General features: G+C 45.0%; 1 protein-coding gene across 5 annotated transcripts in view; it reads right to left on the bottom strand.

The window, feature by feature from the left end:
* Positions 1-23380, bottom strand: part of BPTF (bromodomain PHD finger transcription factor) — a 1855127-nt gene that overhangs the window by 1607539 nt on the left and 224208 nt on the right. For all 5 annotated transcript variants that reach the window (XR_013598794.1, XM_078654332.1, XM_078654328.1 and 2 more), the window contains exon 6: positions 4921-5124. Coding sequence is in view for 4 of the 5 variants with exons in the window: in XM_078654332.1 (XP_078510458.1) it covers positions 4921-5124 (204 nt within the window). In the remaining variant the exon portion in view is untranslated. The remainder of the gene's footprint in view (positions 1-4920; positions 5125-23380) is intronic.

Below are 23380 nucleotides of genomic sequence, written 5' to 3'. Positions count from 1 at the left end.
TGCAAACAGGTCCAAGTTGGGTGTTACTCATTTCTGGAAGATGTTGTTGAGGACCGATTGGTTGAGTTCTCACTCATGATTCATTTAACTCAACCTGCTCAAAGTGTCTGTCAGGTTGCTTTTTTATACCTGGGAGATGCTCCGCCTTGATAGTTATATGATGCTGCAAAGTCCATTCCCATATATTTTGGGCTTCCCAAGATAGGATCAGAGATCTTGTTCCCTCCTGCTTGTTTGGATAATGCATGCAGGTGGTGTTGTCTGTACGTCTGAGAACTGAGGATACCCTTAACCTTGGAAGGAATGACTGGAGCGCTTGAGAAATTGCATGAAGTTCCAGAAAATTGATATGCATCTTGGCGAGAGAGAGAGGGACTCGATTTGCCACTTATTTGGAGGTCTTGTAGATGTGCTCCTCAACCTTCCAAAGATGCATCTGTTGTCAGAACAAATTCCGGAAGAGGAGACAGGAATGACATTCCCAGAGAGAGATGTGGGGAGATTGCCACAAAAGGAGTGCATCCTTTATAACAGGAGTTATTCAAACTATGTGGTCGAATGTTCCTTATTTCTGAAGCCATTGGGCATCCAACTACTCTTGAATTGGTCTCATTCTTAGTCGAGCATGAGGTACCATAAGAATGGCGGAAGACATCATTCCGAGAAATGATTTGAGGAGACGTACAGAAGCGCACTTTTTTCTGTAAAGGTCGTGAGCCAGAGATAGGACGGTGTTCGGCCTTTCTGTTGACAAGTATACTTTGTCTTGTAGATTGTCTAGTAGCACACCCAGAAACGTTAGCCGATGAGAAAGGGCTAGAATAGATTTTTGAAGACTGACTGCCAGTCCCCGAGAGTGGAATAGCTGCAGGCAGAAAGAGATGTCCTCTGAAGTCTGACAAAGAGGAGGGGCTTTTACCAGCCAATCGTCAAGGTATGGGAAGATCTTTAGGCCTTTCAGCCGTAGAAACGCTGCCACAGGAGCAAGACATTTGGTGAAAACCTGTGAAGCTGAGTAAAGGCCGAAGGGAAGGACCTTGAACTGATATGCGCAGCTGCCACAGAGAAACGTAGACATTTTTAATGTTTGGGGTGGATAGGGATATGGAAGTATGTGTCTTACAAATCTAGGCTTGCTAAAAAATCCAAATGGTTCAGAAGTTGTAAAATCTCCTGAAGAGTGACCATGCAAAAGGATTTCTTCAGCAGGAATTTGTTGAGCTTTCTGAGGTCCAAAAAGAGACACCACTCTCCCAACTTCTTTTTTACCAGGAAAATGCGGTAGAAGAAACCTTTTCCTTTCTGAAAGCGTGGAACACGTTCTATTGCTCCCTTTTGAAGCATTATATTGAAGATGGGGTGGTGTTGATCTTTGAGGCGGGTGATGAGATGGTGTTGAGGGGAACTCTAAGGTATGGCCATACCTTATTATATCTAGGAACCATTTGTCTGATGTTATTTGCTTCCATTGATGCAGAAAATTTGAGAGGGGTTTTCTTCAGTGAAGACATAGGAGTGGCAGGCGGCACAGTGTCGTCACTGCTTACGACCAGAATCTCTGGGCTGCGCCTGTTGTTTTCGTCTATGTTTTCTGCAGTAGGCAGGCTGGGTGGTGCACGATATTGCTGTTGGTAGGATGGCCGGTAAGAGGTGTAGGTCTGAGGTTGGTACCTTTGATAACCTCCTTGAAACTAATAGTTCCCCTGCCTCGTGCTGCACGAAAGGGGGTCTTTCTGTATTGAAGTGCTCCTAGAGCTTTTGCTGTGTCTGTATCTGTTTTGATGGTTCGCAAAGCATCATCAACATGCTTGCCGAAGAGTGACTCACCATCAAACGGCATATCCAAAATGTTGCCTTGTACTTCAGGATGGAACATAGTTGTCTGTAGCCAACCCTGACGTCTCGGAACAGCAGCTCCTGCAAGCTGGCAGAAACTCAAAGATGCAATATCCATGGAAGCATCAATGAGTTGTGATGCTCACCTCTCTCTTTCAAGCAGGCTTTTCCTCGCTTCCATCTTTTTGTCTTCTGGAAGTAGATCTAAAAATGGGGCAATATCCGACCACATCTGTTGATCGTACCTGACTAGAATCGCAATAGAGTTGGCAGCTCGAACAGTTGCTCCTGATGTGGTTGTAAACTTCTTCCCAATATTATCCAAACGCCTCCCTTTCTTGTCAGGTGAAGCAGTGATGGGCGTTTGAGGGTTGCTTCATCTCTGTTGTGCAGCCTGTAAGATGATAGAATCAGGCTTAGGATGACTTATGAGGCATGCTGGGGTATCGTCCAGACCCTTGTATTTTTTGTCAATTCTAGGCAAAACCGGAATAACAGTGGCTGATGTTCTCATCACTTTTAATCCTTCTTCCCATATGTGGTCAACAATAGGGATAGACCTAACCGATTTCCTGGATGTGTCTTTAAAATCATAAAGAAAGCAGTCTGATTGCTTTACTGATAGCGATAGTTGGAAACATGCTGCTGCTCTCTCAATTAAAGCATGAAAACGAGATGGAGAACCTGGGATAGATATGACAGTCATCCCACTCATCCCCTGTTTGACGCTCCTTCTGAGGCTGGATATGCTCAATCTCTCCCTCATCAGAGGTATCTTGCTGTTGATGCGGCCCACTAGTATCTCCCATCGGGGACGGTGCAGACACGGGCACAGAAGTATGAGGTAGTGTAGTGACTGGCGGTGGAGGTTGAGGAGGTGGAGGAACTGGTGCTGAAGGAAAACATGTACGATGGACTCGTAACAAATCTTGAAGATCTTGAATCATTGCAACAGGAAGGACCATAGGTTCGGAAACTGGCTCCATATATTGCATTTTTGCATGAGGAGAGGGATATTCCTGTTGATAGTATCCACCATAGTCCTAGTCGCCATCTTCCTGATACATTACGCGTAATTGGGAAGGACTATCTGCAGGTTCAAACATCCCTTCATCTTCAGATTCCTCCAAGAATGTTGAAGGAGGTAAAGGAGACATTGCAGGATTTTGCAATAATTGTCTCGTCGACTGTGTCATCGACGAGAACGTCGTCAATGGATACAATGGTGTAAGCTGCAGGGAAGATGGACGCTTACGGCCAGACGTGGAATAAACAACTTGGTCGACGGTAAGGGTGTCTGCATCGTCGACGAGGACATGATAGAACCGGATAGGGCCGTCATGGGTATCGTTGACGAGATTGTCGAGGTCGTAGACGTCGACGGAACCACCGCCGTCGACGAGGACGCCGACAAAAAAGTTGAAGTCGTCGACAATGAGATAGTCCGTAGTACAGCACTCGTCGTCACCTGAAACGTCGTCCACGGGACCGTTGTCTGCGATGAACATTTCTTCGACGATGATGGAGAAACTTGTTTTGAAGATGGTTTTCTCGACGAAGAAGACACAGAAATTAACGCCGTCGGCAGTACAAGCTTTTTAGAGACAGACATCTTCATAGAATATTTGTCTTTAAGGCTTTTTTCCTCAGTAGGAAATAGAAACTTTCCTTTTTGTGAGGTACTTTCTTCCTCATGACGAGATTTTTTTGATGCCTTCTTCTTAGAAACCTCAGGAGAGTCCAGAGATCTTTCTCTCCTTTTAGGTGTTTCTTTAGATGTCAATAAGGTAGAGCAATCCTCATCCTCAAAGAAAACATCTGATTGTGCCTTAAGTTTTTAAAGCCAAATTAGTAGTCTACCTTCCCTATCCTTGAGGTTCTTAGTAGAAAAAGTTCTACATATCTTGCAATCTTTTAACTTGTGTTGAGGGTAAAGGCAATAGATGCAGCTCTTATGTGGATCTTCAGAATGCCACCTCTTTTTTCCCCACACGATCCACATGAAGAGACCCTTCTTAGAAGATTCAGTCAGGTTTGAAGAAATTCTGGTAAGAAACTTGAAGAAATAGAGAAAAACTGAGCAGAACTCCGAGAGATTCCCTTTCGCACGACGTGGAGTTGAAAGTCTGAGGAACCTAGCCTCTCTTGGGATTGTTCTAGAGGGTGCAGTCGCCTGATTGGCTATTGGTTGAATTTGGTTCTTTTTTTTAACAAAAGAAGGTAGATAGGCTATTTATTGCACTGACTGTTCATTGCATAGTAGCCTATGGTAATTGTATCTACTGCTTTTATATGCATACCGTGTGACTCCCACTGTGACGAAGGGGATGATTCAAGCATGTGAATCTATGAAAGATCCAATACTGGAGAACTGCTCGCCCCCTGGAAGGTTAGGGGGGTTTAAAGTGCACTGTGAGATAGCTGGTCTATAGGCCAAAATATCCTGCCGGGTTGTCTGGAAATAGTCTGCTCACAAATCCCTTGGTTTATGTTGTCCAAACAAAGCATAGATCCTATTAGATTAGTAGGAACTACACAACAGTTTCTAAAATAGAGCAGAAGAAAAGCAACATTCCATTTTCTTTGTTTTAAACTGCTGCCTCAATTATGCTCCGTGACCTATTCTGCCTTGCACCCTGGCTATTTGCAGCAGAAAGGCATTGTGACATCAGAACTCGATTGCAATAACTTAAAATAGTAGAGTTCCAAAGTCGTTTCTTTATAGTCGGCAGCGGAGTGCTTCACTAGTCCCCGATTATAAAGAAATTAGGGATGTGTATTTATACAGGGATTACAGAATCGCATTAATTATAGCTCTATTATGAAATTACGTGGATCTCGGGGCTTTTTTTCCTCTTTGGGTGGGTTGGCAGAGTGTGGAATGCTTGGAAGGGATTTTTTGATGGAGCTAGCTGGTTTACGTGATACCCAATAAAAAGAAAGTTTGGGGCAAAATGATTAACAGGATTAACAGATAACCCCATGAGGTAATCAACATTTTTCTTTAACGGACATGGTTTTTGCAGCTAAAAGAGAAACGTTGAAAATGAAGACAGATGCAATGCCCTGTCCCGATGCAATTACCTGTTTCATCCTGACTACAAGATAAAGCCTGAGATCCCTTTTCTCCATTGTCTGCATCATCAAATGGACTGCTGGTTTCATTTTGAGTACAACTGAATTCTGTAAACACAGTACTGCTACTATTGCTGGTTTCATCATTATTAGGCTGATGGAAGATTGGCAGAGTGGTGGTGCCGTCTTTGGGTGTCATCTCAGCAGTTCGTTCTATCAAAACAATTATACAGAACATACTCTATTAATAGTAGCACAGTCAAATAATTCTACAACCATTAACAGTGGAAAAATATTAATGAGTCATCGGAAAGCAATAGTGTTCACCCATTGAAAACACTGGCCAAATAATTCCATGAAGAACAAGTTATTTACCTTTGGTAATTCTTAGTCTGGTGAACAATCTATCTAACTGCGGATTCCTCACTTTTCTAATTATTCCAGAAGTCGGACTAGAGCTGGAAATGTCTCCCAACATGCCATACCCACAATAAAGGACAGAGCATGGACACATGTCAAACCCATTGCTAGGGCTGATGTCAGTTTGTTAATCCTTTTCCTGTATCCTCAGACACAGATTATTGGAAAGAATTTCAAGGTGACAATGTGCCCAAATCTAATTTGAGGCCTTATTACGCTGAGCAGAGGTTCATTCCACAGAAGAGGGAGAGAGCAAAGGGGAATCTAAAGTTAAATAGAGAATCTACCTCTGATCTCCAAGGCGGAAAAAATTATCAGAACTTGCACACAAAGGGGTTTCTGGCCCAAACTGGAAGGGTCTGAATTGTCTCACATGTCTAGCTTTAAAAAAAAAAAAAAAATGCAACACCACCAACAGTACTTTACAACTCCAAGCGCTAGGTGACGGGATATATGCATAGTGTGGGAATCTATAAAAAGTTTGCGCTGTAAAAGGAAAATGCTACTTACCCAGTATGCATCTGTTCTTGGCATATAGAGCTGTAGATCACTTTGTTTTTGGTTCGAAGTAGTCTTTTAGTCACGAGGTAGGTGACTCCTCCTTTCGGTGATAGTGCGCATGGGCATCGGCTCCATCCTCAGATTGTTTTGTTGTAAGGGCGATGATCGAGTTAGTAAGAGTAGAAAGAGATGTCCATGTATATTGTATCTAAGTAAGATGATACTGCAGCAGACAAAGGTACCCGGGAGGCAGGTGGGCCCATATGAATCTACAGCTCTATATGCCAAGAACAGATGCATACTGGGTAAGTAGCATTTTCCGTTTGATGCATATGAGCTGTAGATTATATGCTTTAGCATAGACTATACAGCAGTTATCTCCCAAGCGATGGATGACCTGTGTCTGTGGCACTGATTTGAAATAGTGTTCTTAAAACGGCCTGCCCCACACTAGCTTGTTGTTTTGCCAACACATCTATACAACAGTGCTCTGTGAATGTGTGTGGTGTAGCCCATGTTGCTGCTTTGCAGATGTCATCTAAGGGTATGTTCCCTAAGAATGTCATAGAAGCCCCTAGTTTGCATGTAGAGTGTGCTCAAGGGGGAACGGTTAATGTGCGCTTTGCTTTAATATAACATATTTGGATGCATTCAACACGCCACAGTTCAATACCTGCTTTTGATATGGGATTGCCTTTATGCGGTGATGAAAAAGCAACAAAGTTATTTTGTTGTTCGAAAAGATTTAGTTCTTTCAATGTAATATAGTATTGCTCTTTCTACATCTAATGTGTTAAGAGCACGTTCTGCCACGGAGTCTGGTTGAGGAAAAAATACGAGTAGCTCAACAGACTGGTTGAGATGAAAGGCAGAAACGATTTTAGGTAGAAATTTGGGATTAGTCCTAAGAATCACTTCATTCTGACAAATTTGTAAAAATGGTTCTTGTATAGTTAGTGCCTGGAGCTCACCAACTCTTCTGAGAGATGTGATGGCTATAAGAAAAGCTACTTTCCAAGTGAGAAATAGTAGCTCATATTTGTGCAGAGGTTCAAATGGTGGGCCCATGAGTCTTGTGAGGACTATATTAGGATTCCACATTGGAGAAGGTGGAAGTCTAGGAGGGAAGATTCTTTTAAGTCCTTCCATAAATGCCTTGATAGCGGGCAAGCGGAAAAAAGACAAACGTTGTCTGTTTTGTAGGTAAGCGGCTATTCCAGCAAGATGAAACCGTATAGATGTATAGGCTAAATTACAACGCTGTAGGTGTAATACGAAGCAAATGATGTTTTGGATTGAAAACATCTAGTGGATTGAGTTGATTGTTTGTGCAGTAAATTACAAATCGCTTCTACTTTGCAGCATAGCATGCTCTAGTGGTAGGGCGTCTAGCCTCTTTAATGACATTAATGCAGTATGGCGGGAGATTAAGGTAGTCAAACTCTATGATTTCAGGTGCCAGATCGCAAGGTTGAGTTGACTGGTATCTGGAGGTCTTATCTCTCCATGGTTCTGAGTGAGAAGCTTGGGGGAGAGGTGCAGTTTTTGGTGAGGAACTACTGATAGTTCAAATAGGGTTCTGAACCAGGGTTATCGAGCCCACGTGAGAGCAACTAGTATCATTGTGATTCCCAATTTCCAAACATTGTTTATGTGCTACATAGTTTTATCAGTAAAACTGCATGTTATGGAGAATGTGTGTGACCTTTTCAATGGTAAATGTGCGGTCTGTAAATGTCAGTGCACTACCACATCATGCTTTAGTAATATGCTCATGCTATTAGGGAACTAAAAGGCAAGTCAGGGGTCATGTGTACCCTATACGGTTGCATGTGTCCTGCAACCTTCCCATTGGTGGGAAGTTGCCCAACCCCAAAGCATGTGACCGTGTACTCCTTGCAGTTTGTTGAAAACCAAAAGTCCAAGAGTTGGGGTTGGGCGACCTCCCACCAATGGGAAGGTTGCAGGACACATTTAAACGTGGGTGGGCCAGCATTTCAGTGTATGGAGGCATCTGAGGAAGGCCATGAAGGCCGAAATGCATTATGCCAATTTCCAGCAATAAATCAGCTTCCAAATGATTCCCCGCGTGGCTTCTGCTTCTTCCAGGAGGAGTTTTTGCAGCATATTTTGTCTGTGTCCGCCAGAGACACGTAATAGAAGCCCCGTTCAGCAAGTTGGCCCGGTCCTTTACTGATTCCTGGCCCGCCTCCTGGTCCAGGTACAGCAAGGGCAGCTGCTGCGCAGTTCGTGACTGCACGAAGGGTGAGATGCATTGTCAGTCTTGCCCCTGCCCAGCGCGTATCTGTCATCAAGGGGGCTTGAATGTCTGGGGGCCTGAGGAAGCTCTGGGGTGCAAAGACAATCAAGACTTTGATTTCTTAACTCACCACGTAATGTCCTGCTCCCTGCCAGTTCACTGGACAATTTCAACAATTTAATTCCGCACGTAGTACTTAACCGACAAAGAGAACTCTGGGACTTGTGGTTTTCAACAAGCTGCAAGGAGTACACGGTCACATGCTTTGGGGTTGGGCGACTTACCACCAATGGGAAAGTTGCAGGACATATATATATATATATCCGAGCTGATTTCAGTAACGGAAGCGAGTTGTCTCCGTCAGCGGCACCCCCGCCCCTGAAGAGGCCTCGTTAATACAACTACAAAAGGAGGAGTTTCCGGAGAGGAAAAGCGTAAAGGAGGCCCCCTGCAGTTACAGTCAAACCCACGGAAACTGGAAGGTGAGCGAGGACGCGGTGGTCGGAGGACCGTCGACATCGCATACCATCGGTGAGTGGCGATATCTAGCTACAAGCAGGTGGGGAGGTAGCGGCTTCGGCAAGTGAGAAGTATCGGCGGCTGCTGACTTCATTTCTATATATAATACCTCCTGCACCACGTTTACTATGTCAGCTAGTCTGGAACAGGAACGGGAAGCGGCAGGGTTATTGGATAATCAACCACCAGCCGGTGTGAGTGCTCCAGCGGTGACTGGTCAAACAAGCAATTCTAATCATGATGTTAAGCAACTATTAAAGACCTTGGAAAAAAAGACCCGGTCAGAGATAACGAAATGGTGGGAGCACAAATCCTTGACCAAATATGAGGAAGCCGGACGTGTGCCCAAAGGTTTAAGGATTTTACTGGCACCCAGCTTTGAGGATCCGAATCCTGCTATGTTGAGAGAGTGGGGGGCCAGCAATCTTGATGCTTCGATGAACCTTGTGAGAATTCTGGCGAAATATGCAGTAGTGGACTGCCAAAAATTATTGGAAGAAATTGCCAAAATTAATGAGGAGCTAGATGGGGAAACGCACAAGGAGCATAGAGAACTGATTACAAAAATGCGTAAGGAAATATCGGAAAGATTACGCAAACACGAGGAAAAGATAAAAATACGTAAAGCCCATACATTTTCCCGGGACAAGAGGGATTATGAGATGGGACAAATGTATACTTTCTCTCGTAAATTTGAGCAAGCTAAAAAACAGAGATTCAATATTAAAAGTACTAATGTACAACAAGGACAATGCGCTCAACCAAGTGGGGATGTAGAATCTGATGCAGAATCTCTCTCTTTGTCGAGTACCACTGGCTCCGAACTAAGTTCAACAGAGGCATGCCCAAGCAATACAAGACTCGATCTGGGGGAGGAATTAGATTTTTTAGTAGAGGATCGACTAAAAACACTCCGCCCCAGAACGCGGAACATGACCCAAGGAAAAAACGTAACGCCAGAAGGAGAGCAAAGAGGAAGTGCCGGAAAGCCTGCCCAAAAAAAGAAGCCTTGGTACAAAAAGAAATAGTGAAAGATTGTACCATTATAAACCTAACAAATGAGACACTGACAGCAGCAGAGGAACAACTGTTAACTTTGGGTCTAAATTTCTGTCCCAAAAGTACCTTTAACTGCACCAATACAAGGGCTGACATTTTTTGTTACATACGTAAACTCAAATTAAAGAAATTCTTTACTATCAAAGCAGACACCAGCGGCATCTCAGGAAGCCATGCATCATCTGCCCCTGCATCATCTAACTCTCCCGCAGTAGCAGCAGCGGATGCCAAACTTTTTTAGCACTCTGTGATCAAGGAGAGATTTCCCCTACAATGGGGCCTACCAATGAAACAGATTCCAACAACACAAATTGATCTACATGGGATTGGAATAAAGCAAATGGGAGCCGGCGAGAGTCCTTTCAAAGCTAAAAGCACCTTCATGCCAATGATGCCCAAAGATGCGGTTGACATCTTCCATGAATGCATTATTGAAGATCTGAAAACGTTAAACCGCAAAATTAAAAGTAAATAACGCATCCTGTCGCACAGGGATAAACAGTATGCCAATCTGATTAACAAACTCAGCAAAAACCATGAAATTGTGATAAACAAATCCGATAAGGGTGGGAATATTGTACTGTGGCAAAAAACAGACTACATTGCAGAGGCAATGAGGCAACTGGAAAATCGTGATTGTTATGTGAGATCTAATGGCAGTGACTACAAACAAGCCAAGGATAATTAGAAAAAGCAACTCTTTTCATTCAAGAGGGATGGCCTAATTTCATCAACAGAATTTGGCTTTTTACACTCTGAAAATCCTGTGATCCCTAGCATGTACTTGATACCAAAGGTACACAAGATGAAAACTCCTACTCCAGGACGACCAATAATCTCTGCAATAAACAGTATAAGTGAGAATATTTCCAAATGCATTGATTTTTATTTGCAGGACCTAGTCAAGAAACTACCCAGTTATATTAAAGACACTGGAGACTTTCTGAGAAAATTAAACCTGATCGAGTGGCAAGAAAACTGGTGTATGTTAACACTAGACATTGAATCATTATATACCAGTATTGACCACTCAGATGGGGTGGAAGCCTTAAAACATTATTTGGGACAGAAATCCTGCAATTATTACAGTCACAACAAAATGCTCTTTGACTTGGTGAACTGGTGTTTGCATAACAATTACTTCATGTTTGCAAAAGATATTTGGCGACAGGTCAGGGGGGGTGGCGATGGGATCCTGCTTCTCCCCCAGCTATGCATGTTTACATGTAGGCTGGTGGGAGGAGCGGGATCTCATCGTCACTCCAGGTTATGCTAATGTGCGACAATGGATGAGTTTCATTGATGATGTGTTCTGCATATGGGAGGGAGATGAAAGTAGCGCTTTGGAGTTTGTTGAACAACTCAATATCAATGCACACAACTTATTCTTTACATCAAAAGTCAGAAAAAACAAGTCTGAATTTTTGGATGTACGAATAGAGGTTAAGAATCAATGTTAGAAACTACTTTATTTCGAAAAATAACAGCAGGCAACAGCATTTTACATGCAAGTAGTAGCCATCCAAGGCACTTTATTGAGAGTATTCCGTATGGAGAACTCTTGCGCCTTAAAAGGATTTGTAGTTCCACTGAAAGATTTGATGTAGTTCCACTGAAAGATTTGATGAAGAGGCCAGGAAAATGTTAAATCGTCTTAAAGAGAGAGGATATAGTGAACGTATTCTATCCAGAGCACTGACTAAAACACAGGAAAGGCCCAGAGATTCCTTGTTCATACCCAAGGAATGCAACAATAAAGATGTTGATGAAACTCCTCGTTTGATATTAACATACAACAAACAGGAGCGCAACATCAAGGAAATCATTAAGAAAAATTGGCCCATTATTAAAACTGATGGTGTCCTGGGTAGTAGATTGCCTGACAATCCCACAATTACTTACCGTAAAGCAAGAAGCATGCGTAATGATTTAGTAAAGGCCAGTCCGGGACTAGGTGGTGGCAGCACTTGGTTCAAACTAAAAGACGGATTTCATAAATGCTGGCCTGTAGGCATGCAAATTTGGCATTACTACAACCCATTATGACTCCCAATTCTCCACAAAGAAGATTGCCATCAGGGGCAATTACAATTGCCGTACTGAATATGCTGTTTATATCCTGGTGTGCATCTGTGGTCTGAGATATGTGGGCAGCACAAAGCTACAGGTGCATGCCAGGATCTTACAGCACCTAAGAGCAATTGTTAATAACGACAGCAATTATCCAGTTGCACGTCACTTCAAAGCAGCGCATAACAACGACTTGTCATGCTTTTCCTATTATGTTATTGATGCAGTTGCACCATTAAGGAGGAGGAAGGAAACTGAATATATAGTCGAGCTGGATAGCAAATATCCAAATGGATTAAATACGACTGAGGATTTACACAATTTCCTGTAACCATGTAATACTTTGAGTATCAGGCTGACTGGGTTCAGAATTCCCTTATTTAACATCTGGGGTTTTAAATATAGCCGATATCTGCAACAATTAATACTAAGCACAAATTCCCTGGAAAAACATAAACAACAACAACATATATAATTCGTTTTTCCATAAGATCAATCATATTCCTGTAAACCAGATTTCTTTTTATCACTGTATATTGTATATAAACCCCGGGTGAGATTCATTGTTTGTGTATATATAAAAATAATTTGGGAATGATTATGCATTGTAAATAGTGTACAACATAGATTATGATTAGCACATTTGCACAAACACAACAAAATAATGATCACAATCACATGCACTTTAAGAAATATGACGTATATGAGGCACATAAGTAGGAGTTACAGAACATTGTTATAATTATGAATTGAAATATTGTTGTTTATCATGTACAGTGGTTGATTATATGAAATGGGCAATTATGATGGATAGAGATTGTGTAGAAAAAAATCATCTTGATATATAAAAAAAAGTTTTAAGATGCAAAAAAAATGTTTTAAACAAATTATATTTAATATGATGAAATACATATATATATATATTAAGGCGGCAACGCCGAAACGCGTCTAAGCAGATACTGATCGAATAAATCGAGTTTGGATTCAGATTCATGGTGTCAGCGCCTTCTTTAAACCGGACAAGTTTGGCAAGATTGAATATATATATATATATATATATATATTTTGATGTATTTTTTTATATATTTTTTTAATATATTTTTGTAAATAGATATAAATTTCGATTTTTATAATATACAATTTCTGTTCATTATACGCACGATGCCACTTTGAACTTAAAGAAGCTAAAAAAGTTAAGTTATAGTGATAATCTTGCGGGATTACAGCATTTAGGCTGGTTACAATAATTTATACGACAATCCATGATTTTTAACAATGAAAATGCATTTAAGCTGCTGGTTTAATATCATTGCATTCATGCTGGATATTTAATTTAACCCTACGTTATTTCACTACCAAGATGGTTGAAGTGTTTGGTGCAAATACTCTTTCTATGTCAATGTTTCAGGTCATGTGACTCACGTTGAGGGGGTGTAACTCACTATGCATATTTAAAAAAGATGACGGACGCGGTGCTCATTGTGTGAGCAAGAGCACTTGATGCTCAAAACGCGTCATCTAAGGAGGTTTTAACAACAAATAAATTCCTTGCCGTAAACCGTGGTGGTCCGCCTCTTCTTTTCGCCTACGGGAGGTTCTGAAGAATCCGAGCTGATATATATATATATATAACAAAATTCTAATGAAACACACAAAAACAATGCAGCCTTACAGACACCAAGAGGCTAAGCAATGCTATGAAATCCTGTCTTTGCACATACACAAACAAACCAAAAGTCACTTGAACTGCTTTTAATGAACAGCAGAAAAGTTGTCCTGCAAAGAGAAAAGCAGGCATTGTTAGCCCATAGGCTGCATTGTAACACCAATATCATAGAAACTGAAAGCACATGAAGAGAACTCAAAAACGGGCACTGTGCCTTTAAGGCAGCCATGACCCCTAGGTTCCCATCATGCCTCAGGGGTGACAGTTAGGTCAGTTGTTCTTTGCGGAGACCTGGAGGTTAGGGCACAAAGAGATGACAATCTTGGTTCATTTGCCCAGGGAGGTGGGTGGGTTGCTTATGACTGATGTGGATACCCCTGGAAGAGAACTAGGATTACAGGTAAGTAACTTATCCTTCTCTTCCAGGGGACCCTCATAAATAGTCATAAGCACTTGAATCGAGTAGCAAGGCCATCCCCTCTTCCTGCTAACAAATGAGTACCATAAAAAGTAACATTAAGAAACCAATCCGAATGAATCTAGCATTGGAATAAAATCCTCAAGGAGGCTTGGCCTACTTGGGTATCCGCTCTAGAATCAGATTCGAGACAATAGTGTTTAGTGAAAGTATGTACTGATTTTCAAAAGGTTGCTTTGCACATCTCAACCATGGGTATATTGAGTAAAAAAGCCACTGTAGTTGCTTTTCCCCTAGTGGAATGAGCTTTGGGAGAAGCCAGAAGGGGTTTATTTGCCAAATGATATGCCAGCTTGATGCAAGATACTATCCATCTATCTGGGAATGGAACGCTTGGAGGCTGGAAAGCCGATGCACAACACTATCCATCTGGAAATGGAACGCTTGGAGGCTGGAAAGCCTGTTCTGATAGCACCATAGTTTAGAAATAACAGATCAGACTTTCTAATGCTTTTGGACTTATCGAAGTAGAATTTCAGAACTCTCTTAAGGTGTAGTGAGTGGAGAGACCTTTCTGCTGGCGTAGCAGGATTGGGGGAAAAAAAAAAAAAAGAACGCAGAGAAATTGTTTGGTTGACATGGAAATCCAACACCACCTTTGGAAGGAAGGAGGGGTAAGTCCTTAAAACCACTCTGTCGTGATGAAAAACAATGTACGGTTCTCTGGAACAGAGCGCCTGAATTTTGCTTACTCTACGCGCTGAAGTCATCGCTACCAAAATCGCAGCTTTCCATGTGAGATGTTGAAGGGTTGCCTTAGGAATAAGTTTGAAAGGGGGGCCCATCAGTTTGGAAATAACGAGGTTTAACTCCCACTGGGCGGGTGGAGGGGGTTAGAGGGTGGGGACCTGACAGGGGGAACATTTTTCTTTAAACCCTGAAGGAAATCCTTAACCACCTGGAGTTGGAAGAAAAAAGGCTGTAATGGCAGCCAAATGTACCTTAGTGGAATTGAGCTTTCGACCCGTTTTAGCCAAATGCAGGAGATAAGGTAAAATTACCTCCTCTTGACCCTTAGTGGGTTGAAAACCATTACGTATACACCATAAATAAAATCTTTTCCACTTAAGAGTAATAATGTCTCGAGAAAGGTCTTTTGGATTCCCTCAAAAAGCTCATAGTGTCCTGAGGGAGGTTTAAGGGGCCGTACTGGAGGAACTCGTTCAGCGAGGGACGGTTAAGATGATAAATCCTCCTGTTCATTTTGAACAGAAGGTCCAGTCTGCACGGAAGTCTCCTGTGTGGACACTCCGAGAGGTGTAGCAGGTCCGGGTACCACCACTGTCGTGGCCAGTCTGGGGCTATCAGAATCATTCTCACCCTGGAGCGTGTGAGTTTGGCGATTACCTTCAGGATGAGAGCTTTTTATCTAATATTTGTAAGCTTCAAAAATTGACACTTAGAAAGTTTTTCACCTAAAGCAGGCAATGTTATCCTATCGGAGGAATTTCAAATTACTGGTAAGTACAGTTAGAATTACTTTTCAGGGTCAGTGCTGGGCACCAAGATCCAGCACTGGGATCTCTCCTGATAATAGGTGAGTAAATAGGAATTCGTTGTTCGGCTGATTTTAGAGGAATATGTTAAAGTTTCAAAACTCCACACTTAGAAGAATTTCCAAATCAATGTTACCCTATGGAAGAAAAGTGTGTTATATACTGTTAGGTAAGTACTTGACTGGCAGGAGTTAAGGTTCTGGGCATAGACTCGGGGGTCTCCCAGGGTCAGGTAGGTACAGTTGGTACACCCTCAGCTGGCACAGGGGCAGCCGGGTGCAGAGGTGGTTCGGCCCAATGTTAGCCTATGGGCGGCAGGGGGCCTTTGGTTGGTGGCGGCTGGCAAGCAGGCCACGCGGCTGTGGGAGCTAGGCTCCTGGTCACATGCTCAGGGCAAATAGGGAAGTAGATTAGGACAAAGGTTGCACTCCCAAGGGAACTCGGGCGGCTGGGTGCAGGGTGCTTTTGAGCCTTCGGGCACTCAATGTTATTCAATGGGAGACTTGAAAGTTGAACAAAGGCTGCAGGCTCGGGGACGGAGATTCTTCAGGAGCGACCAACACTTCGAGGGGTAATTTGGGATCTTGGAGGATAGGTAGGCACCAAGGAGTTGGGCACAGGGGGCCGTGCGGCGCCGGGTGCAGGGGTGTCTTTTGACGTCGGAAAATCTTACCCTTTGCTGGTCGCAGTTGGAGGGGTCCCTTGCTGTGAGGATACAGGCATCATCTGGGTCGTCGAGGAGGGTTCTTGGGCAATAGATTTCGCCGGGGGGACGTCCTCAGGGTCTTTGTCCACTCAGGTACAGGCCGGGCTCGGCGGGTGCAGAGCGAGCTGGATTTGCGGTTTCTGGGTGGCACCAGGGGAATCGCTTTTTGAGCAGAACCACTGCTCGTGGGAGTCCCAGTCTTGGGAGAGTCTCAAGGCAGTCAGGTCGTACGGGTTTTTTTGAGGTTGCTGAACACTGAAGGCGCCGGAGATTCGCAGGAGCGGGTTCAAAGATCAACAGGCCGGTAGGGCTGGGGCCAAGTCAGTTGGTGTCGTCCTCTTGTGAGCGGCTCCACGGCAGGTCTTCTGGTTTCTTGATCTTCTTGCTAGTTTCAAATCAGGATCTGAGGAAGGAAGGTTCAGGGTGCCACTAAATACTAAATTTAGAGGCGTTACAGGTAGGGTAAGGGCAGGGACCAATGGGTCCCTGTCCTGGGGTGAGTGCACCCCCTATCCTGCTCCTCTCCTGTGGGAGGGGGGCAGGAGCCTATCTCTGAGTGGGCAGGGCTCCCCATCCTCAAGATGGCCGGAGCCCGGAGTTGTGCTTTACCTCGCCTCTCCCACCTGAGGGGTGGGGTTGGCAGAGGCTGGCACACCCCCTTTCCTCACTTAGGGTTTCCCACTTGTCTTCCAGCCAGAGTGGGGGTCAGAACCGGTGGGGGCCAGTTGCAGAGTACAACAAGTGGCCTGGAGAAGCTCACAAAGGCGGCATGCCTTTGAAGCTTCCCCTGCCCATCCTGGGAGAGGAGACTTAGCACCTCGCCCAGGATGTGCATTGTTGCAGGTCCAGGATAACGGATGGCTCTCTACCCAGGAGTCCAGCAACTGGTCTGCTGTGTGGCACCCTAGGAAGCCTCTCAAACAAGACGTGGATTGTAGGTTAGGTTTCAGGGGGCATCTCTAAGATGCCCTCTGCAGTGCAATTTACATTAAATCCCACACTGGCATCAGTGTGGTTTAATGTGCTGAGAAGTTTGATATCAAACTTGTCAGTCTTCAGTGTAGCTATTATGGTGCTGTGGAGTTCGTAATGACAACCTCCCAGTACCATATACTCTTAATGGCATCACTGCACACAGTGCCCAGGAATGGCCCAGGGTACTGTAGGGGCACAGGGCTCATGCACCTGTGCCCACACCACTGGCATAGGGCACCCAGCTAGAGGGGTGACTGATGTATGCCAGGGCAGTGGGTTTGTGGGCATGGCACTCTGGGATGTGTGCGATGTCGGCTCTGTTTTGTTCTGCACCAGGATACTCAGCCTGCAGAGGCAGTGTGTGTGTGTGTGTGTGTGTGTGTGTGTGTGTGTGTGTGTGTGTGTGTGTGTGTCAGGGTGCAGGGCCCCCAAGGGTGGCACAATACGTGCTGCAGTCCTTAGGGGTCTTCTCTGGTCTGAATGCCTTGGGTACCAAGGGTACCATTTACCAGGAGCCAACATGTGGCAACAGATGTCAAATGGGTTTTAGTTTCAACACCGTTTTAGGGACGGAACACAGGCCCTGGGCACCTGATTGGCAGGAGCCCAGGGCACACTCAGTCAAAGCACATCAGCAATTCAACAAAAAGTGGGAGCATACCATGCAAGAAAGATGGCCCTTTCTCACACAGATCGCCTGAGCCTCCAGGGAAAGAGGGCGAGAATGAGTCCACCCTTGATTATTTAAAAAAGTACATAGTGGTTGTGTTGTCGATTTGTACCAACATCGATTTGGCTTGTATCAACAGGTAGAATGCCTTGAGGGCTAGATGCACTGCCTGTAGTTCCAGCATGTTTATATAATATGACGGCTCTTTGTTCGACCACCTGCCCAGAGTTTGCAGAATGCCCATGTGAACTTCCCTGCCCTGAAGTGAGACATCTGTGATCAGGGACTGTGTCGGGGGAGATTGATGGAACGAAACTCCCACCAAGAGATTTTTTCGATGAGTCCACCAGGGAATGGAAGCTTTCCCAACCTGGGAGAGAAGACTCCTGTCCTCCCATTGTGCCAATGTCTGATCCCTTTTGTACTCCAAGACCTGTTGTAGAGGTCTCATTCTCAGTCTGGAGTTGGGAACCAGAAAAATGCCAGATGCCATTGACCCTAGAAGCAATGCAACTTGTCAAATTGAGGGCTGATGAACTTGAAGGAGGAGATTGCACATCTTCTGAAATGATAACAGTCTCTCCTCTGAAGGAAACACTTTTCCTTTGCTGGAGTCCAGAGTAGCCTCTAGGTAGTGGATTCTTTGAGTGGGGTGTTGAATTGATTTCTCCATTTTTACATAAAGGCCCAGGAGTTTCAGTAAGTTAAGACATATTCGATAATGTTTTTCCAACATTTGAGGAGACGATCCCTCCTGGAGCCAGTCGTCGAGATGTGGGTAGACGAACGCACCTTGACGACGTAAAAGTGCGGCCACCACTGCCATGCAATTTGTGAATTCTCGAGGTGCAGATTTCAGGCCGAACGGCAGGACTCTGTACTGATATGTTTTGCGCCTAACATGAAGCGTAGAAACTTTGTGCCAAGGTGCAATCGGGACATGGAAGTAAGCGTCCTGGAGGTCTATCGAACACATACAGTCCCATTTTTGAAGATGTGGATATATTTGATGGAGGGCCAGCATACGAAATTTCTCTTTTAGGATGTTTTTGTTTACGAAACGTAGATCCAGAATAGGTCTGAAGCTCTCTTTCTGACCCTTCTTTTGCACCAGGAAGTACCTGGAGCACACCCCTTTTCCCCGTTGTGATGCATGAACCTTTTCCATGGCTAGTTTTTGTAGGAGAGTGGATACCTCGCGACGGAACTGCAGTTGGTGAACCCTTGACCTCACTGAAGGGATGCATTTTGGAGGGGCACGAAAACGTAGCGCATAACCATTGTGTAGTACATTCAACATCCACTGATCCTTTGTTATTTTGCGCTACTATTTTGTATGTCTGGCGATACTTCCTCCCACTGGAGTGGTTAACTGTGACGGAGGAAGAAAAGTCTAATTGTTTGAGGTGTTCTTGGCAGTTGAAGAGGACTGTCGGGGAGCTTCTCTACCTTTGTGAGGGCAATGTCCCTGATAGAGAGATTTGGCTTGATGGTACTGCCTTTTGGACCATTGAGGGGTTTGAACCCTCTGATGGAACGCCCTACAATAGTAAGGCCTGACCCGCCGTCTGAACTCCTTTTTTCTTTAAGCCCACAGCCTTGAGAGTGTCCAGTTCAGACTTCATCCTGGCCATCTCCTCGTCATTGTGAGAGCCTAACAATGCATTTTCGGAAAAAGGAAGATTCAAGATGCGTGGTTGAGCCTCCGGTTTCAAGGCTGTAAGACGCAACCAGGAGGATCTTCTTTGGCATATCCCATGCAAATATGAGTGCGCAGCTAGAGATGCCCCATCTGCAGCCGCACTGATCATTTGGTTGGCCACGAGGGCTCCTTCTTGGAGAATCTCTCCAAAGTCTTGACGGTCTTCTTTGGGTAGTTTTTCTCTAAAACGTTCCAGAGAGTCCCACAATGCTCTATCATAATGGCCCAACAGAGCCGTCGCACTGGAAACCTTCAAAGAGGCTGCTGCAGAGCTGCAAGCTTTTCTCCCACAAGATTCTTGGTCTCTGCTCTCCTTCTCCGGAGAGACCGTTGAGGAAGAAACCACTGCATGGGAATTCTTTGCAGCTGCAATAATCACCGAATCTGGTGGAGGATCGTAACAGAGGATCTTGTTCTGCTGGTCTATATTTCTTTAAGATCCTTGTTGGGACTGATTTCATTGTTGCTGGAGTACGGAAAACGTCCATGACTGGTTGTAACAGACCAGGAACTAATGGCAGCAAAGGCCTCGACACTGACCTCTGATGCAGAGTCTCAAATATCACCAATGTAGATGTCTGTGGTGCAGACATCTTTATGTTCAGCTTTTGAGCTCCTCTAGGTAAGGCATCATATGGATGGTGCTGATGCCATCAACAGGTGACACTCTGGAGGGTAGACTGTAAGAGTGGGAGAATAATCCCCCTTAGAGGAATGGGTCGAGGAACACGACCAGGGCGGTGATCTTACTCTCCCATGAGAAGTAGATCTATGTGGAGGAGACTTGTCCCTCTGATGACCACTGGATGGTGTGGGTGATCGGTCAACTGCCTGTACCAGCCGAGCCAGAGGGGATCTATGCAGAGGATTTGAATAGTCGAAAGGCTTTTGGACCTGTATTGAAGGCTTTGTGGGAAGCTGGTTCTGTATATACTATACCAAAATGAGGTATAGCATGCGCAGAGTCCAGTGGAACCCCAAAGGTAGGCAGAGGTAAAGTTAGATAGCACCTCACTCTCTTTGTGGTAGTGTGGTCGAGCAGTAAGGCAGTATCAGAGGACAGTGTTAAGCATTTGTTTTACACACTCAGTCAGCAAATGAATTCACACACTCTAAGACTGAACTTCAGACCAATTATTTTTGTATAAAAATATTCTTTTAGTTCTTATATTTCCTATTAACGAGCAAGCATGGCACGGGAAACTGATAAGTACTTTTCAGTAAATATACAGATTGTAACCACAATTTGGATTACAATTGTAAATGTACATTGATTTGATTACAGTAGTGTTACTGATAATGCAATGCTTTTCAGAATACAGTACATATACTTTGAATGGGATTTTCAGTAAGATTACAGGTAAATTACTTTTGAGATTACTTATGTTACACAGAGTAGTATACCTGGATACTACTCTGGGACATTTCCTGTAAACAGTTAATTAAAATCGTTTTTGTTAAACAGTACAATTTTAAAGAACTTCTTTAGGTTTTCAAACTCCACACTTGGAAACTTTTCACAGAAAAACAGTCAATGTTATCCTATGGAGCATATAGTGTTATCGGTTCTGAGGTAAGTATTCGGTAGTGGAGGTTCTGGGGGTAGAGTCAGGGGTCCCCCAGGGTCAAGGATGCACTCTAGTTACACCCTCAGCAGCACTAGAGCGGACGGATGCAGAGTGCTGCGGTCCAATGTTTTCCAATGGGGAATAGGGGGCCTCCAGTTAGTGGCTGCTGACGAGCAGGCTACTGGGTTGTGGGAGCAAAGCTCCTGGACTTAAGCTCAGGGCAAATGGGGGTTTAGGCCAGCATACAAGTTGCACCCTCAGCAGAACTGGGGCAGCCAGGTGCAGAGTGCTGTTTTGGCATCAGAAGCCCTGTAGCTTTCAATGGGGAATCTCCGGTTTGCAAAAGCACAGCAGGCTTGGGGATGAAGGTCTTCTAGGAGCGACTACCACTTCGAGAGGTAAGTTGGGGGTTGGTTAGGCACCATCGGTTGACCACACAAGGCCGTGGGGCGTTGGGTGCAGGGGTGCCTTTTGGGGTGGGATCTTCTTACCAGCTCGTAGTCAGTGACAGGGGGGACCTTCTGGATTTAGGCTGCAGGCGTCGGCTGGAGGTTTGGGGCAGGTCATGGGTCACCGGATCCTGCGTCAGGATCGCCGGGGGGACCTCCACTTGGTGTTTGCCCACTTGAGCTCGGGCCGTGGACAGTAGTTGCAGAGTGGTGCGGATTTGCGGTTTCCGGCCGGGGCCAGATAAACAAATCCAGTGTTCACGGGAGACAAAGTCATGGGGTTGAAGGCAGGCAGGTCCTACGGGGTTTTCGATGTTGCTGGCTGCAGGACACACCTGGATTTCGCAGGACCAGGTTTGAGGAGATAACAGGCCAGTAGGGCTGGGGCCAAGTCAGTGGGCATTTTCCTCTTGTTAGCTTCTGCACGGCTGTTCGGTCCTCCTTCTTCTTCTTGTAGTTTCTTCTTGTTTGAGGAAGCAGGGTTCAGGGGTGCCCCTAAATATTAGATTCAGGGTCGCTACAGGTAGGTAAAAGGTAGGGACCACTGGGTCTCTTCCCTGGGGTGGGTACACCCCCAATTATGCCACCTTCCAGTGGGAGGGGGGCATGAGCCTGTCCCTGGTTGGCTGAGTTTTCCCCATTTGCCAGGTGGTGGGGACTGAGAGTTGTGCTTCACCTCGCCTCCCCCACCTGAGGGGTGGAGTTGGCATAGGTGGGCACACCTCTCTTCCTCACTTGTTTTCCCCGCCGGTTCTCCCGCCCAAAGCTGGGGTCAGAACCAGTGGGGACCAGTTGCTGAGAGCAGCAAGTGGCCTGGGGAAGCTCACAAAGGCGGCAAGCCTTTGACGCTTACTCTTCGTGAACCCTGCCCATCCTGGGGGAGGAGGCTTGGCATCTCGTCCCAGGATGTGCATTGTTTCAGGTCCCAGAGAGCAGCAGGTGGAGAGATTGTGATCAAACTTGGAGGTGTTGTGATTGGCTTGGAGGCTTCAACTGGCAACAAGGGAAAACCCATTGGCGGTACTCCAGATGGAAGTCCTCAACTCCATGGGACCAGAAGACACTCCAGAGAAAGTCAGCAAGGATCCAAAGAGCCGGACATTGGTCACATGGAACTGTTTGATCTGTTGTGGAGTGGCAGATGGCCCCTGAAATGTGTTGTGCAGTAACCACTTGCACTGCTCTGAAGTCAGGCGACTCCAGGAGCAAGATCTAGAGCCATGGTGCCTGCTCAGGAGAATGCGAATGGTGAGAGGATGCAGGCACACACTTTGGTTTTTCACGCTGCTTCTTCGCATTCCCTGTTGATTTATATCTCAGCAGAGACCGGTCTCTGGAATGGCTTTGGAGGCTCCTGGGACCAGACCTTGGACCGCGATTTAGACTGGTCTTCTTGTGCTTCTCCTTGTGATCCTGAATCGCCTTTGGTGTCATCGACAGGCAGGTCACAGCAGGCCTAACGGTCGTGACATGACCATAGGCACAACTGATGGAGATCGGTCATAAACATTTGTTTGCAACAGTCCCCTACAGTGCTTAAAACCAGTCCGCCGGCGGCGTCCCTTGCACACTGAAATATTTAGACAAAATATACTCAGGTAAGTGTCTCGGAGGCAAGAGAGCTCCCAATTCATGTCTGGTGTCGCGGAAAGAAAGTACTGACATCATCGCACAGGAGTCGTGCCTATGTAGGCTTTTCGTGTCAATCCTGGAACAGCATTAGTGCGAAGCTGCATAGCACCATCTACTAGCTAACAGAGTTGATGCTGAATAGGTTTTAGATCCAGTCTAGCACCTAGGGAATATTCAAAAGGTGAAGAATCTGCAGCTACAAGTCTCTATCAGAAAACATTACATTGTTAACCACTACATAGGACAACATAGAAGAGCATAAAGGAACTAACAAGAGATTGACTGCTCCAAGCCCTTA

The sequence above is a fragment of the Lissotriton helveticus genome, chromosome 7 (assembly GCF_964261635.1).
Source record: "Lissotriton helveticus chromosome 7, aLisHel1.1, whole genome shotgun sequence".
In the NCBI taxonomy this organism is placed as follows: Eukaryota; Metazoa; Chordata; class Amphibia; order Caudata; family Salamandridae; genus Lissotriton; species Lissotriton helveticus.
Note: the sequence above shows the minus strand (reverse complement) of the source record. Positions and strands in the feature narration are given on the sequence as shown.